Genomic DNA, 16,598 nt, shown 5'->3' with positions numbered 1-16,598 from the left:
GATGTTTTCCGTCCCTCAAGCTACAGCCCTAGCAGCAGTTCCATGTGCTCACGGTACCATCTAGAGGAATTTGCAGGAATAATCACAGCCATTAAGGATTTTTTTTTTTTTTTAATAGAGCCATGTCTGAAGGCTATAGCCAAATCTGCCTTTCAGATAGTTAATTCATATTAGCTCTGCTTATCAATAAATGTTCTCAGTTGATTTATTCTTTCATTATTAGCTTTTCAGCTACCCAAATGATTTTGAAAGATCTTATCAGTGTTCATATTTGCTAATTATTTAGTAAACTGACTACACTAATATGAATAAATTTTCAGTTCACTTAAAATAAGTTAAATATTTGCCTGTGGAGAAAAAGTATGTATGCACATGTGTACATTTTTTTTTTTAAGCAGAGCTCTTTCTTCCATTCTTCTCCCTTCACTCCCATTTACCACTGCTCAGGAATTAATGCAGAATGTGCAGCGTATTCTAATCAATGACCCTCATAGGGAGCAGAGCCTCTATCATGTTCCTTAAAGGAACAGGTTTCTTATTATGTGCTGTTTCCAAAAATGATCCTGTTAAAAATAATTCAAGCACTCCGTCCTGTTTTATGGCTCTTTCACTTCAAGGTGGGTCAGTTTCTTCCACAGAAAAGCTAGTGCCTAAGCTTACAGAGGAGAAAAGAGGTCAGCAACAACTTCTAGGCTCATCAGGTCTGCAAAAGAGGAGGTGTAGATGTCCACCAGCTGTCTGGATACCCTCTTGAATAAAACATAAATAAAATAGTATTTTATTAAAATACAATACAATAAAATAATAAAATAAACATAATAAAACCTTTTGCCTTGAACTTTTGGCACATGTGATTGGCTACAGCTTTTCAGTTAGATTAGAGGTGATCTTAATCGTCTTAATTAGCTCTCTATTAAACATCATGTAATATCTTCAAATAAAATGCTGTCATGTCATTATTATAGGAATGCTGCCTTTTACTAAACAACGGCAATTATTAGATTTAATGTATTTTTCTTACCTTTTCCTCTTGTAGAAGATGGAGGTGCCCTCCTTAGCTTTAGTATCTTTTGCTCCTTAACATCATATGTTCAGTTAACAATCGATGACCCAAATGTACTGATCCTTATGGCTCACCCAGCCTTGAGTGGCTATGTGAGACTAGAGTCTGTTCAAAACATTTTAAATAGTTTCAGGTAAGGTGCCCCTACCGCAGACTCATACAGATTCATAATTTTATGCCCAACTTATTCTCTTCTTCTCTATTGTCTTTATGTTTACTGGAGGACAGAAGAGCAATTATTTTCAGTTTCACTTCTGAGACAGAGAGAAATCCTTGTTTGTTACATCTCACCCCAGCCAGCATCTTGGAGAGGTTCATTGTACATGAAAATGATCAGGAGTTCAGAGAAATAAGAAGGACACATTGTTACAGTGCCAACTAGGAACGTGTTGTAGTGTGACACCGGGTTCCTCCAAGGAAGACTGTGGAGCATGTGCCTTTGGTGAAGTCTGTTTTCTTTTTCTCCACTCAGGCTGCCCTCCTTGAGTGCAGAGCCAAGCCTGCATGCAGAGAGGTAGTTCAGACTAGTTAGTGATCAGTGGTAGAAGGTAGTAAGCACATTCAGCAGCTGACAGGGCAACAGACATCAAAGAGCACAAAGCCCAAAGGCGCTTCTTACATAATCCCTATTGCTTTACTTCTCAGCATCAAGGGCAGCAGGTTCCAGTGAGTGGGCAGGAATTTCAAACAGTTGCATTAGGGAGACAGGGAATGGAGGATAATTTGATTAAATGCCTTGAACACCTCTGTAAGGGAGAAAAGGATAGAATTGATGCCCTCTGTTGACAAAGAATTGTGATTTCTTACTTGGAAGGCATGAGATCTGATGATGTCTTTAAGGTTGACTTTGGAATTCACAAGAAAGGAGCTGCTCTGTTTTTCATCTCTTTTGCAACTCTATTGCTGAAAAACCCCAAATTGTCATAACACATCACACAGCTATTAAGTGATTCCAACTTTTACATTGTTCATTTTCATCACCATGTAACCAGAAAACTATTTTGTATGCTGTAGGGTGGAGTCTGCGGTTGTGAGAAGGGCTACAGAGAGATCATGAGGTCAAATGGTTTCCTGGATTACTGTATGAAGGTACCTGGCTCTGAGGAGAAAAAAGCTGATGTGAAGAACCTTGCGGGGAAAAACAGACCTGTGAATTCAAAGATACATGACATTTTTAAAGGATGGTCACTTCAACCTCTTGATCCAGGTACACTGAAGAGTAAGAAATACACATTTACTTGAGGGACATTGGGGTTCCTATTGTCACCACTGCTTATGACATTTATGACATTCTTTTTTTTTTTTAAGGTTTTATTTATTTATTTGAAATAGAGAGAGAGATCACAAGTAGGCAAAGAGGCAGGCAGAGAGAGGGAGAAGCGGACTCCCTGCTGAACAGAGAGCTCGATGCGGGCCTCGATCCCCGGACCCTGAGATCATGACCTGAGCCGAAGGCAGAGGCTTAACCCACTGAGCCACCCAGGCGCCCCATTTATGACATTCTTTAGAATGGAGGGAAGGAGTAAAAGAGGAGAGACGAAAGAGGTGATGTGGTCCAATCCAAGGTTTCTCAAATCTGAACGTCATAAAGGGAGAGTCCCTTTCAATGTAAAATATTCTCCTGGATAGTTGAAGAGAAGTCTCTTTCAACCCCAGTCTACAAGCTATTGAATTGAGTCCCCATGATACTAACCTTTAGAGTTATCTTTTCATTGTAAATTACCTCTGCAAAAGAGAATGCCATTTTAACTGTGAATATGTGTGTATAATTGAAATTAAAAGCAGAAGTTGCCTTAGATCAAGAACCTGCAGATACCTCAGGAAATGCTGAGGGATGCTATATGGTTTGAGAAACACTGGTAGAACAGTAAAGAGCCTTAATTTCAGACACAGACCTTGACATCAAAACTCAGAATGTCCCTCTTTTGTGACTGAGTGTAATGTCTTCATCTCTCTCAACTGATTTCATAAATGAGGAAACGGGTCCAAAGACCCCTACCTTGCAGGCGTGATGTGAGTTTTATCACAGTGCTGGGCCTATAGGAGTCAGGAATTAGTGGTTATTAAGGAGAGGAGTGAACATTAGAAGCTTTGTGTAACCTGCAGTTCTGGGCTGGTTGTATTGAGTCAATGATCTCATTAGGTTGCAAAAACCTAATGATTTTAAGATTAGGAGTCTGAAACAGCGAAAATGAATTTTACTAAGGTTTTGTCACTAGTAAGCGATAGGAAGATTTGCAAAGCAGGTCACAGAATTTGTCTCAGCTCCCCCCTTACAAAGCATGCTGAAAATGAATGCAAGGTTCTTGGTGCGAATCATACATATCTTTGCTAGGAAACAAAAATGCTAATAATAACTAAGCAAAGAGGCCTGACAGGACGTGGAGAGGGAAGATGTAGACAGAGCTCACGCAAAACATACCCTGAGAATTCCTCTCAGACCCCAGGCCTCTGTGTATCAAAAGCATCTTAATGATATGCTTAAATGAAGCAAAAACCAGAGCCCGGGCCCAAAGGAAACTAGATCTAGGAAAAACCAGATGTACGCTCCTCAGCCAACTTTTCAGGATGCCCACAGTATCTTATTCGCTGCTGATTCTGCTTTATATCTGGGCAGGCCATGGATTTTTTAAACATCTCATTCATTTTGTTACTAAATGAGCAGTAGCTTTAAATCTGAAGGAAGGGTAGTAGGAAATGTAGCCAGGCTCCCCCATTACCTGTAGCCCCCAGTTCAGGAAGAAGAATTAGTGTGAGATTCTAGAGAAATGAATGCTCAAATCCACAAGTGAAGTCCTTAGCCTCTGGGGGCTAATGAAGACATCAGTGGCAGCCTGGATGTGAATACATGTATGTGTATACTTTTTTCTCATGATAGTATAAATTGGAGCAACTGCTAGGAAGACATTTAGGCAATACACCTCATACAGTTTGACCTAAAATTTGTTTCCTAAGAACCCATCATACTGATATATATATGTCTACTAAATAATGTTTGTTACAAGTGTTTGTTCTAAAGCATAGTGGAAACAATCTAAATGTCTATAAACAGAAAATGGAAAAAGAAAATGATACAGTTATCCAATATGCTTCATATTAAAAAGAATAAGACCTGTCTTCTGATCTAGCATGGGAAGTTGTTTCTGAAAAAGTATAATTCAAAATATGTGCCATTTGTATCCCCCTCCACCAAAAAAAAAGATGTATATATTTGTATGCTTGTACTCGAACGTTTGCCTATACAAAAGGAAACTCAACTGCTAAAGGAAAGGAAAAGGATAACTAACAGTGGTAGCTCCTGGCTTAGGAATTGAGAGAGGGTAGCAGCACGACTTATTTTTCATGACTTACCTTTTCTTCATAGTTTGATCCCGTTCATTATGCTATTATAAAAAGTTATATTCTTTTTTAAGTAACATGGACCACATACCTCTACACTGGGGATTTCAAAGTTCTGGAGCCTCCAAATTCTTCAGCTCTGTGAGGTTTAGGAGTAAGAAGATGAAAGGTGCTTTCTCTCTTAGCGAAGACTTCCCCCCGCCCCCCAAATGTAAAAAACTCAGAAGTGGGGATTTCATCATTAGTGTTTCAAAGAGATCAGAATCAAAGCTTTGTTAAAAGTTTCATGACCGTAGAAAAACATCATTACTACATTGAAACCTCATTCTAAAACCTGACTGAGGTTTTAAAGTGTCCTGTAAGCAAAAACTCTAATGGGGAGTGACAATATAATTGAATGTAATTGTGATTTTATTCCAAACAAATGTTGATTACCATAGATTTTTATTGTTGTTCACCCCACAGAAGCCTTTCAAATAAGATGCTGATGATTTTTTGGACATGCAGTTAGTTAAATTCATGTAGTGTAATGAATCTTCTGTGTGTGTGTGTGTCTTTCAGAAAGGAAGGCTGTTCTTGGGAACGCTCTGGCATTCGACGGTGCTCACATAAACAGAACATAGAAAACCATACTTACACTCAAGTTGTACATAACAGTAAAAATCACAAAATAGATCAGACTTACGTGGTTTTATTTTTCTTAACTCTGGCACATAGGACATAAAAATAATGTCTGTGCTTTTACACGCGTGGTTATAATTTGACATAATTTAGTGAGTTTATTACTTTTGGGCATTAGTTTTTGTTCACTCAACATCAGGTGTCACCAAAGTGGTGACAGTAATTTGCTTTGCTTTCAGGATGGCCTCTTTATTTTTTGCTTCTCCTGATGTTGTCAAAATGTATTGCGGTACTTTCTGTATTGTATATATGAGACTAAACACACATAAAAATACATTTAAAATAGCCTGACAATCATTAGATTTTATGAAGTAATGATTACTGGTGTGTTTGCCATTGTGAAAAATTTGATAGTGTCTTAACATTTTACATTTTCACCTTTGTCGGATGTTTTCTAGCTGTTGCATGTGGGTAGTTCCACTATGATTGTGACTTATGCCAGTCTCAGAATTCAGATGATAAATATTTCAGATGAGAAGACTTTTGTATGCTAAGCTTGTTATTTAATCTCTATCTTAAACAGATGGCCGAGTAAAAATTTGGGTTTATGGCGTCTCAGGTGGAGGTTTTCTTATCATGATTTTCCTAGTATTTACTTCCTACCTTCTTTGGTAAGTACTGACTCACAAAACATTTATATTCCATGTTCTGATCGGTGATGTGTTTTACTAAAAGATCCTTGGCCATTATCACTGGACCCTTTACCCACAAATAATTATCAACAGTAGAATAGTTGAAATCACTTACCTTTTCCTTCCTCGTTTGACACTACCTACTTTTAATCAGAAGGTATAAGAGGGAAATCACTAGTGAGGATTTCCCCATTTTAGTATTTTGGTTATTTTTCGCTTTGACTTTATCTTAGCATCTCTTTGTACCTCCTGGGGACCGATACTTGGCTCCCAGTCCCAGTGATTCTGATTTTATTAGTCTTGCCTTTGGCCGGGTCATCTGGATACTTAAAGGCATCCCAGGTAATGCTAAACTGCAGTTAATGCTAAGAGCTTTTACTCTAGAAAATTCTAATTCTTAAATTGACCTATCTTGATCCATAGGTTCGAACAACCAGTTTAGTACATTTTAAATAGTAGAGCCAGGTGTTTATCTACCTTGACCAAATGTAAAATCTTCTGTCAATTCCATTTTGTAAGGGACTTATTCCTAAAAATTTATTATTCTCAGAAAATGATAATTGGTTTACTGTACAGAATATATTTTAGTTGATGAGCTGCTCTTAAAACTAGCCAGGAGTAGATACATTTGAATGTTTTCAAGTGTGTTGAGAATATTTTATTAGCTTCCAAGCAAAATTTCTAAAGGATCTTTTTTTTTTTACTTTAATGAGATCAAAGTGTTACTCTACTTTTTTTCTCCAAATTGAGATGTTTATATTCATCATCTATTAAACTATTTCCTTGAGAATTTTTACCCAGGTTTTAATCTCGATTCAAATCCAGCCTTTGTACATTTTGCCTCAGATTCTGTTTCCAAGGTTACACAGGTTTATAAATCTTTGCCCTGGATCAGTGAAAATTAGAGAAGAAAATAAGATGACTTTAATTCTTTCTGCCACCTCTAGTGCTAGAAATTGGATTTCTATCCAACTACTCTTTCCATAGAGCTGTAGTAAAAAGTAACACCTTTGGTTAGTCCTTCACCCTATAATCAAATGACCTGACCAATTTTTATGTCTCGATAAATTTTTTGTGTATTCTTAGATCCCGTCGTAATGAACAAATGTGAAGTTGAAAGCTTTATATGAGATTCAGAGCGATAGGCTGCATTCATCAGTGGAACAGATTAGAAAAGAAGGAAAAGGTCTTACATTGCGACAAAATATAGGAAGGTTAACAGACGAGAAACTTCTCTGAAAGTAATGGACCAACACAGTGCAAGGGAATAAGATAGTCTGTTCTCTTTAAAAACTTGGATGTACCACACTTGTTAATTTTTAATCTCTTAGGTATTCCAGGGTAGAGGGAACCATAGGATTTAGAATTGGGGATGTAGTAATTTGTAGTAATAGTCATTAAGTTTGCCTTTTAACATTTCTGTAGTCCTTCAAAATTAAGTATTTATTGAGGCCCCCCTCTTTTTTTATTTTTTAAAGATTTATTTATTTATTTATTTGTTTGTTTATTTATTTGATAGAGGTAACAACTAGGCTTGAAAGAGGAGGAAGCAGACTCCCTGCTGAGCAGAAAGCCCAATGTGGGGCTTGATTCCAGGACCCTGACACCATGACCTGAACCGAAAGCAAAGGCTTAACCCACTGAGCCACCCAGGCACCCTGAGGCCCTTTCTGAATGACTCTAAACTCAGAGGATTAATTAGGTATATCATTGAATCCTGGAAACAATTTTCTAGAAAATGTAAACATCAGTGTAATTTTCCCTTATTTTAGTGACCAGTGGTACAGTATTTCTCACATCTATTTTTTCTCAGCTTCAGTGCTTGACTTTGGTCCTCTCCCTTTAGGAGTAGCACAATAACTATATATCTGGACTCAAAACAAATGTTCCTTTCTTCTGTCTACAGCCAAATGGGTCTTCCTAAAAGCCATATGATCAGCCCCTCTCCTACTCAGACACCAGTGTTGGCTTTCTTTGACAACAAAATGAAAGTCAGGTTTTGGCTGCCTAACCAGCCACTAAAGTCTTCCACAATTGAAGCCTGAACAATCCTTAAGGCTTCCTTAGTTTCCCTATGCCTTAGATAGTCTGCTGTGTTGGATAGGCCCAAATCACTTTTTCTTACTGAAGACTTCCTTTTAAATTACCTCCTTTATCAACTCTTAATTTTGATAAAATGGTACCTTTTCTGCTGGAATATTTAACCCATGTGTTTAGTTCTAATTCCCAACAATCCTGTATTAATTAATTCATTATAACATACTCCTTTTCTTTTGTAGGGAACAAAGCTTGTGTCCATCTTTTGGATCATTTCGTTACTGCTTTCACCTCCCTTTCCACAGTCAGGTTCAGTTTTTCAAGTTTACCATCTTCATGTCTAAGTTATTGAGATACAGCACTTTTAGTTTGTGTTGCTGTTTCATAAGTTTTATTCAAGACCCAAGGTACCCATTGAATTAGGGAAGTTTACCATTATATCTGTACTGTGCATGTATATTTTTGATGTCTATCATGTATTTTCTGTATTACAAATGGTTCATTATATGAAAAACTTCCAAGTACTGAATGTACTTAATGTAAAGTACCGAATGTACTAAGTAGGGTACTTACAGTGGTACCTTCTAATTTTGCAAGGATGGTTCTGGTTCCAGGGTTTCTTCCTTCTATTCCATTCATCTAGAATGAATTTTCATGTTTAGCTATTGACACTCTGTTGCTTTTTCCCAGTAAAATGCAAATGCCAGCATTTTTCCCGTAAATAGTCTGGAATAACTTGTCAATTCCTCCTCCTGTCTGGCACTTGTCTAGGCTGTGATTATAGTTGTTTCTTAAATATCTCCCTCCTCTACCACCTGAAGTAGAATAGTGGATGAGTAAATATTTTACATAGGTTGCCTTTTCAGACCTCACAAAAATCTACCGAGCTGTTACTCTTATTGTACCCATTTTAAAGCGAGCTAAGTTATTTCACTTTTCTGAGGATCACTTATCTGAGGTCATGAGCCTGGTAAAATCACTTCTAGTGGTCTAGGCCCAGAGCTTTACATGCTTTCCACTGGTCTTCTGGTGTGCAATTTCTTTCTCTTGAGTGACCCTAAAAACCCTTTAGGTTCAATGTAGTGGCTACGTTTTCATATTTTTTAGAGGCTCCTTGTTTCCCAAGTAAGCTATAGACCTCGAAACAGACCTATTGATATCAAAACACCTACCATTTCCTTTTACACAGGAGCTGCCTAGAGAGTCCAAATAGATACTTTCACGGCATTTTCTTCTATTAAATAGCTTGCAGAGGAGTTAGATGATGACAGTTTTGGAGATTTTATATTTTCTCCCCAAAATAAAAGGCTTAGGACAAGAGAACTGCTGCAATATGCCAGGCCTTAGGTGTATACTTTAGATGAAAGCAGTTTATAATAAAACTTAGAAATGCTTTTGAGAAAATATAGAAAAATCGTCTTTTTAAGGACCACTTCGTTCAGATACAACCCTTTGTACATCTACCATTAGTGCTCGAAGTTTTTGAAATATTACTGATGCCCCTGCTCCCCTGGCAATAAAGATCCATGAGGCAATTTAGCGAAGACGAGCGCTGGGTGAGCCTGTAGTCAATCTAGACATAGTGCCAGAAAATTGCTCTAGATAACTCCAGCATATCCAATCTCCGTAAATGGGCCATCGTGGTGCCCACGTTTCAGAGTAGTGCACCTACTCCCCGAGGCTCCGCCCTCATGAGTGGCTGCATAAACCAAAGACCATTTCAGGTGTTCATCAAGCTATTTAATCTCTCCTGGCCTGGGGATGGGTCCTTGGGGCTTGAATTCAGTGGTGCTGTTAATTTCCCGCAGTATGCCTTTTTATCATCAGTTTGTTTTTCTGGCTTCTTGGGTTTGTCCTTTGCTAAAATGCAAATGATCCCAGAGGAGGTCTTTTAAATGTGTGTCACGCAATGGTCTCTTACCTTCAGTGTTGCATAATAGCTTTATCCCTGTGCCAACCCTGGAAGTGGTGGTGGCTGTCAAGAGGGCTCCATTAGGAAGAGTTATGAGGTGACACCTCAGTCCGACAGGGAAGAATAGTGTGATGGATTAGAGATCCACCGTGGGTACAGGATGAGTGGTGGTGGCCCATGTGGCAGGCATCAGCGGGTCCTGATTTAGTGTGAGGTGGTCACACCTCTCCTGATACCAGAGTTGAAGAGAAAAAGTATTTCTTAAGGGGAAAGTGAGTACCAGTAAGGGAGAAAGAAAAGAGAGCAGGGCCTCTCAAGACAGGCCTTCTAGTTGCTGACTTTGCTACGAACAGCTCCTCTCCTCAGGCATTTTTTAACTAGTCAGGAAGATTTGTAAAGTCACAGCTACCCAGCATATATGACCTTACTCAGTTTACCAGCATTTAAGAACTTTCAAACTCTAAAATTTCTCAGATCTCACATATTCATAGTTATGATATTAGTAGCAGTTGAGAGGTTACCCACTTTGAAGTGATTCATAAAAAATGAGGTCTTCATCCAAATGATCCCCAATGCATTCCATGGCCCACAAGGATTTAAGGCCTATGTATTAGGAGACCCCTTTTATTTTCCATAGTCCCATACAGGGAACTCATTCATAAAAATATCTCTAATACTTTGAGCAGAATTTTATAGGCCCAACAGGCTGGCCAAGTTTAGCTGTCTCCCAGGCAACATCAGTATCAAGATCCAGCCATCTCTATTCCTCTTCCCCACTCCCCAGGGATCTTCTTTCATTTCTCTTTGCCTGGTAGCCCTTGGCAAATGCTAATTAAGAAAAGATGGTCAAGAACTATTTGGAAGCACCTACATCTCTTCCCGTTCTCTTCCTTTCTCCTCTGAAAAGACAGGAGGTGCAGGATGGAGAAGATCCCAACTATCATTTCAGATGAACCCTCTAGTATTAAGACAACCTCCACTCTCAGCAGCACCACCACCACTGTAGATTCACAGCTGTCTTCTTTTTGGTTGTCCTAAACTGGTGTGATCTCTTAGTACTTCTAAATGCTACAGTAGCATCCTCTGGACCTCATTTCAAGCTGGGTCCATTCTTGATGCTAGAGTCTGGGCCAGGCAGTAGAACTAGAGCCACTGGAATATGCTTATATATAAAATTGAATATTATTCTAATCATGCAGTGAATACCCTTCAGAGAAGCACACAATCAGAGAGTTGGCTTCCAATGGCAGAGGATGCCAGAGATGGTTTCTGCCTGTCCTCAGCTTCCCTGGTTGGAAGGTGTCTGCCTACAGCCCATGCCCAACCCTCAGCATGCACTGAGTCCCCACTGCACCCCAGATGCCAAGCAGGAACACTGATAGGATCTGTGTTAAAATCATTTTTAATTTCTTCTTTTTGTAATATTCATTATCAAACCAAAAAAAAAAAAAAAAAGCTTTAGAACTAGGTGATACTCTCTAGGCTCATTTTAATTCTATCAGGCATCTCTTTTTGTGTATATGGTAAAATTCACGTAATACAATGTTAACCATTAGGGGAAAGAAGCCGGACAGAAAGGCCACATATAGTAGGACTCTACTGTATGAAATATCCGGATAAGAGATGGAAAGTTAAGTGGGTGCCAGGGGCTAAGGGTAGGGGAAATAGGAAGATAACTTGTTGGGTGCAGAGTTTTTCTTTTGAGTGATGAAAATGTTCTGGAACTAGATAAGATGATGGTTATGCAACACTGAACATACTAAATGCCACTGAATTACACATGAAAATGTGTTTTTCTAAGTTCAAAGTATAAAAATTCTTATGTTCAGAAAAAAATGTTGTGTCTGCCACATGCCAGATTAATGGCATGGATAGTGCACTGAAGAGGTTAAGGGCCTGGGCGTCTGTGTTAGATGTGTTTAAATTTCAGCCTGAGCTGCTCAGTCACTTGGGAGAAGGTAAGTGACCTCTCTAGTCCTTCTCTGTAAAAAAGTATTGACCCTAATGCTCTCCCCAGCCCCTGCCCAGGGTTGTTCTGGATTTATTGAGGTATTTTACGTAAAAAGCTGAGCACACAGAGCTTGGCACTGAGCATGCTTTCAATTAATGATAGATGCTGTTGTAAAATAACTTCGAGACAAGGCAAGAGTTGGCAACACCAAAGAACTGGGCTCTGAAGGCATGGCAAAGCAAAGGCACTGAGGAAGGAAGAGAAACAGTATGGTAGGGGTGGGGTACAATGAGATAAAATTCAAATTAGCAACCTTCATAGACTGAGTTTTACCCATACTAAGAAACAAAGTATAATGCAGGTTGTTTTGCCCCACATCCGGGCCATCACTGTATGATTTGCCCAGGTTGGTCAATTTCAGATTCTCTGTGAGAAGGAAGAGCAGCCCTCCCTGACCTGGCAAAGTTGTCAGCCTCAGGTCAAACAGAGACCAGGCAAGAGTGGCTCTGCATGGTGCAGGATCAGAGAAAGTTTCCTAGCAGACTCTGGTGACATGGCATCCAAATGTCAGGTTTTAGGTCAGAGCAGAAGCGAATTAAGAACACCACTAGGGTAAGGTGGAGGATTCTGGCTGTTCCAGCTGCTCTTATGAAATATCTCTGATAGGAGGGTCATGGTAGCTTAGGAATTAGTGAACAGCATCTGGTTGCATTACTGAGTATAAACAAGAATGAGAAAAGTAGCTCTCTACCGAGTTCATTGCTTCCATGAAACCATTTTTAAGATTTTGAAAAAAACGATAGCTTGTTCTTAAAATATACAAGTATTCAAAAAAGAAACCCACATGTTCAGAGCACTCAATCTTTTGTCATTTAACCACATGAATTTCTATACCTTGTAATTGTCTTTGGCAGATAAACAGAGCTCTGTGAACCTATATCTGAGGAATTCTTTTCCCTTTGCAGCAAGAAGCCAAAACCACATCAAAGCACACCTCCCCAACAGAAGCCTCTGACCTTAGCCTACGACGGAGACTTAGACATGTAACCTGAAAAAGAAATCCAAATGTAGACATCAACTGCCTTAACCGCTTTCTCTTTTGTAGCTCTCAGACTTCTCAGTTTTTTGAGGAATCTCATGATGTGATACATTGGGCAGAATACAAATATTGCAAAAGTAATATTTCCTCAACTTCATTTGAACATGGAGTCAAGGATTCTTAGGTCTGCCATTTTGCTTTCAAATTGTTTGTGGGTGTGTGTTTAATTTTTTGATTTTCCCAAGGGTCCTGAAAACCCCTCTCTTCCTGTTTGGAAATGGGAGGAAGAAAACATGATGGAATTCCCACAGACTTCAGTAAACTTTATCTTCAGCAGCATGATGACAATCTGGAGGAAAGTCCAATCAAGGCATTTACTGTAAATGATGAGCCTGACACTGCTTTGTTATGCACTATATTAGTGCAAGTCTTTATTCTTCCCATATTTCAACACTGAGTTTTCTAGAGTTTACATTGGTTCAAAGACTTTGAAATTGGATTGCCTATTTTCATGAACACAGAGAGAATGGTTTACCATTTCAGAAATTCTCTGAGTTTTTACCTTTAAATATTGTATTTTGTTTTGTAGCCAGGGGATGATGGCACTTCATGGGTTGCATTTATTGAAAAAAAAAATGGTGTGGGCATAACTGCTGGTCTAGATGAAAGCTAGGTGGTTGCTGAATGAAATATGTATTGAGTGTTAGGTGATTACATTGGAGAGTGAGGTAGATTATTTGATTACTAAAACTATTTTAACAGAAATTTAGCCATGTAGATATAATACTATACCATACACACAGGTTATTCAGTTTAATGATAACAAACTCTGCTTTTGTAATTTCAATTTTCTTATCTGAATATTTATAAATTCTTTTTTTGAATTTAATTATCTGACCTCATTTAATATACATCAAACACCAATCCTGTTTATAGCAAGTCTTGCTTTTATAAGGTTTCAATAATACCTAAACACATTAAAGAGCTGAAACCATTTTATGAAGATAATTGTTTGTAATTGTAGATGTTGAGAGTAAGAAGGTGCCATCTTGTGGTATTGACTTGTATTTATAACAAATAAAGTGCTCAAGAGACTGAGATATTGCCTATTCTAGACTTATTCACTTATGAAATGCCCTTGCCTTGACAAAAAACAGTTTTGCTGTCAGTTTCCCTGTGTCACTACTGTAGGGGTTGACAGCTGAAATCACTGCCGGAGAAAGGGATTCTTATTCCACAGTCTCAACACTATCAAATACACTATGAAATAGAGCCAACTACAATTCCACAGAGTAGCTTTGAAGGAATATTTAAAGCTCAGTTAACACTAGAACCAAACACTGATATGTCAGTGTCCTCAGAAAATGGGAATGTTAGAAATGTGATACACCGAGGAAGAGAAAGAAGTTTTCGTTTATACAGGACTTCTGTTAAGCATTTAACACTGATTAACCAGTTTTGTCCAATGGCACTATGGTTTAAAAAGAAAAAAAAATACATGAAAATAGGATGGCTTATATCGATAGTGTCACTGAGCAAACACACCCTAGAGTTGGCCTCTTACTAGTTTACTTAAATAACAGCATCAACGATCTTCATAGAAATGTAAGAGATTCTTCTTCAGAAATCAAATCCTGGCTGTGCCATTTTTCCATGTGTGACCCAGCATAAGGATCGCAAATTATGTCTGCCTCAGTTGTTTGACCCACACAATGAAGATAATGACATCATTTTCCTTTTAGACATTAAAATAAATGTCAGATGGGGTTGTGGTTCAAAATAACAATGTAAGAGGATACCCGGCGTACCACCACCCCACAGACACACCGACATCTCTACAGCTTCCTATGGAACAATTCCCAATGAAATAAACCCTCAAAATAACTGAGCAACTTCTACACATCAAGCAAATGAGAAAATATAAATGCTAGGACAGAAGAAGCTATGACACAATCTCACCATAAGCCCCACCTGTGGTACAGTGACTCACCATCCCAAGCTTCTCCCACAGGAGCAAAGGTTTGAGCCCCACTTTTGGCACCCCCCAAATTTTAAGACCTGTTACCTGTGAGATGAATCCCCCCAAACCATACCTTTGAAAGCCATTGGGGCTTGCATCACAAAACCTCAAGACTACAAAACTGAGAAGTAGTTCTTGAAGGATTCACACAGACTCAACACAGCTAGACACAAGGGCACAGTATACAGGCAACAGTCTTTCTATGAAGGAGACTATCTCTTTGACCTGAGGGTCAGGTATCTACTTTAGCACACATCTAGGGGCCTATTCAGATATAAAGATCATAGAGGCAAGAGGCGCAACATAGGAGCATCATCTTTATGTTCTCCCACTACCTTGTTCAGGTGGCCACTATTTCCTAGAAAATAGATTGTACGTGCATCTAGGGCCCTGGTTTTTGTGGTTCCAAGCCAGGGGAAGACTCCTGATCACCTGACTGGTGGCCACCAGGCATTGTGTTCATAGGTTCAATGAGAAGATATCAAACAGCAGACAGTACTTCACTATTTCCCGGGGCTCAGTGAAGGAGGAACAGAGAGAAAAGCCCATCTCCCAGTCATCTCCAATAAGAGGTCTATTTGCATCATTTAAAAGCTGCTGGGTCCAACTTCCAGTCAGCCTAAATGTAAGTGTTGGCTGAGATCCTCCCCTTTGGGACAGTAACAGGTGCTGGCAGACCCTCACTAAGAGCCACAAAAAACTAAGTAGGCTGCTTGGAAGGTCTGACAGACCAGCAGGGTTCATCAAAAGGGCTTATCTGTGCAAAGCCTACAGATTCAAAACAGGTAGAGATGGCTGTTTTATCCAATGGATAGAAACCCAACACATAGTCAAGGAAAATGAAAAAAAAAAAAGGAGGAATATGTTCTAAATTAAAGAACAAGATAAAACTTCAGAAAAAGACTTAATGAAACAAAGACAAGTGACTTATATGACAAAGTGTTCACAATAACAGTCACTGACCCATCTATATGATACCTATCAGAGACTAACTTCAGATCTAAGGACACAGACTGAAAATGGGGAGATGGAGAAAGATATATCATGTAAGTGGAAACCAAAAGCTGGAATAGCTATGCTTCTATCACAGAAAATAGACTTTAAAACAGATTCTAATCAGAGACAACATCATTACATACTCATAAATGGCTCAATACAAAAAGTACATAAAATTTGTAAGTTTTTATATACCCAACATAGAAGCACCTAAAATCCAGAAAGCAAACATTAACAGACCCAGACCTAAAGGGAGAAATAGTAACACAATAATCGGAGACTATTTTCACTTTCACTTTCACTTTTACTTCACTTTCACAGATCAAAACCAACAAGGAAAACAAGCCTTAAAAAAATGTTAGACCTGCAGCATTTTTATTAAGCACAAATGCAACATTCTCACACAAAGTATGTATAATACATTTGAGAAGACTAAAATATCAAGCATCTTTTCTAAACAGTGACATGAAACTAGAACAAGAAAGCTAGAAAATCCTCATATATGTAAAGATTAAACAGCATGCTTTGTAAAACCAACAGTGATAATGTTATTCCATATATTATAATGCTAATACCTACATCAAGAAATAAGAAAGATCTCAGGAAGGAGGCAGAGTAGGAAGATCCTGAGCTCAGCGACTCCCATGGACACCAAATTAACTAGTGCATGTATTGCACTTCACTTTAAAAACCACCGGAAGGGGGCGCCTGGATGGCTCAGTGGGTTAAGCCTCTGCCTCTGAATCAAGTCATGGTCTCAGGGTCCTGATATGGATCCCTGCATCAGGCTCTCTGCTCAGTGGGGAGTCTGTTTCCCCCTCCCTCTCTGCCTACTTGTGATCTCTCTGTCAAATAAATTTAAACACACACACACACACACACACACACACACGAAAGACAGGCAGAACAGATTTTCCACAGCTAATGT

The 16,598-nt window shown here is 38.8% G+C and overlaps 1 protein-coding gene across 1 annotated transcript; it reads left to right on the top strand.

The window, feature by feature from the left end:
- The first annotated feature begins 1 nt into the window (after position 1).
- Positions 2–12,691, top strand: LOC132014502 (thrombospondin type-1 domain-containing protein 7B-like). The gene is made up of 5 exons (XM_059395497.1): positions 2–53; positions 1,037–1,155; positions 2,078–2,270; positions 5,607–5,694; positions 12,581–12,691. Exons 1-5 carry the CDS (start codon positions 2–4, stop codon positions 12,660–12,662), a joined length of 534 nt encoding a protein of 177 aa, XP_059251480.1. The 3' UTR covers positions 12,663–12,691.
- Positions 12,692–16,598: the final 3,907 nt, after the last annotated feature.

The sequence above is a fragment of the Mustela nigripes genome, chromosome 3 (assembly GCF_022355385.1).
Source record: "Mustela nigripes isolate SB6536 chromosome 3, MUSNIG.SB6536, whole genome shotgun sequence".
Taxonomy (NCBI): domain Eukaryota; kingdom Metazoa; phylum Chordata; class Mammalia; order Carnivora; family Mustelidae; genus Mustela; species Mustela nigripes.
Note: the sequence above shows the minus strand (reverse complement) of the source record. Positions and strands in the feature narration are given on the sequence as shown.

Bases quoted from the DNA above. Each gene is read 5' to 3' on its own strand.
- LOC132014502 (XM_059395497.1), top strand. From the start codon at position 2: ATGTTTTCCGTCCCTCAAGCTACAGCCCTAGCAGCAGTTCCATGTGCT. The intron at 2,271-5,606 runs GTACACTGAAGA...TATCTTAAACAG, and splicing joins ACTTCAACCTCTTGATCCAG to ATGGCCGAGTAAAAATTTGG. The intron at 5,695-12,580 runs GTAAGTACTGAC...TTCCCTTTGCAG, and splicing joins TTTACTTCCTACCTTCTTTG to CAAGAAGCCAAAACCACATC.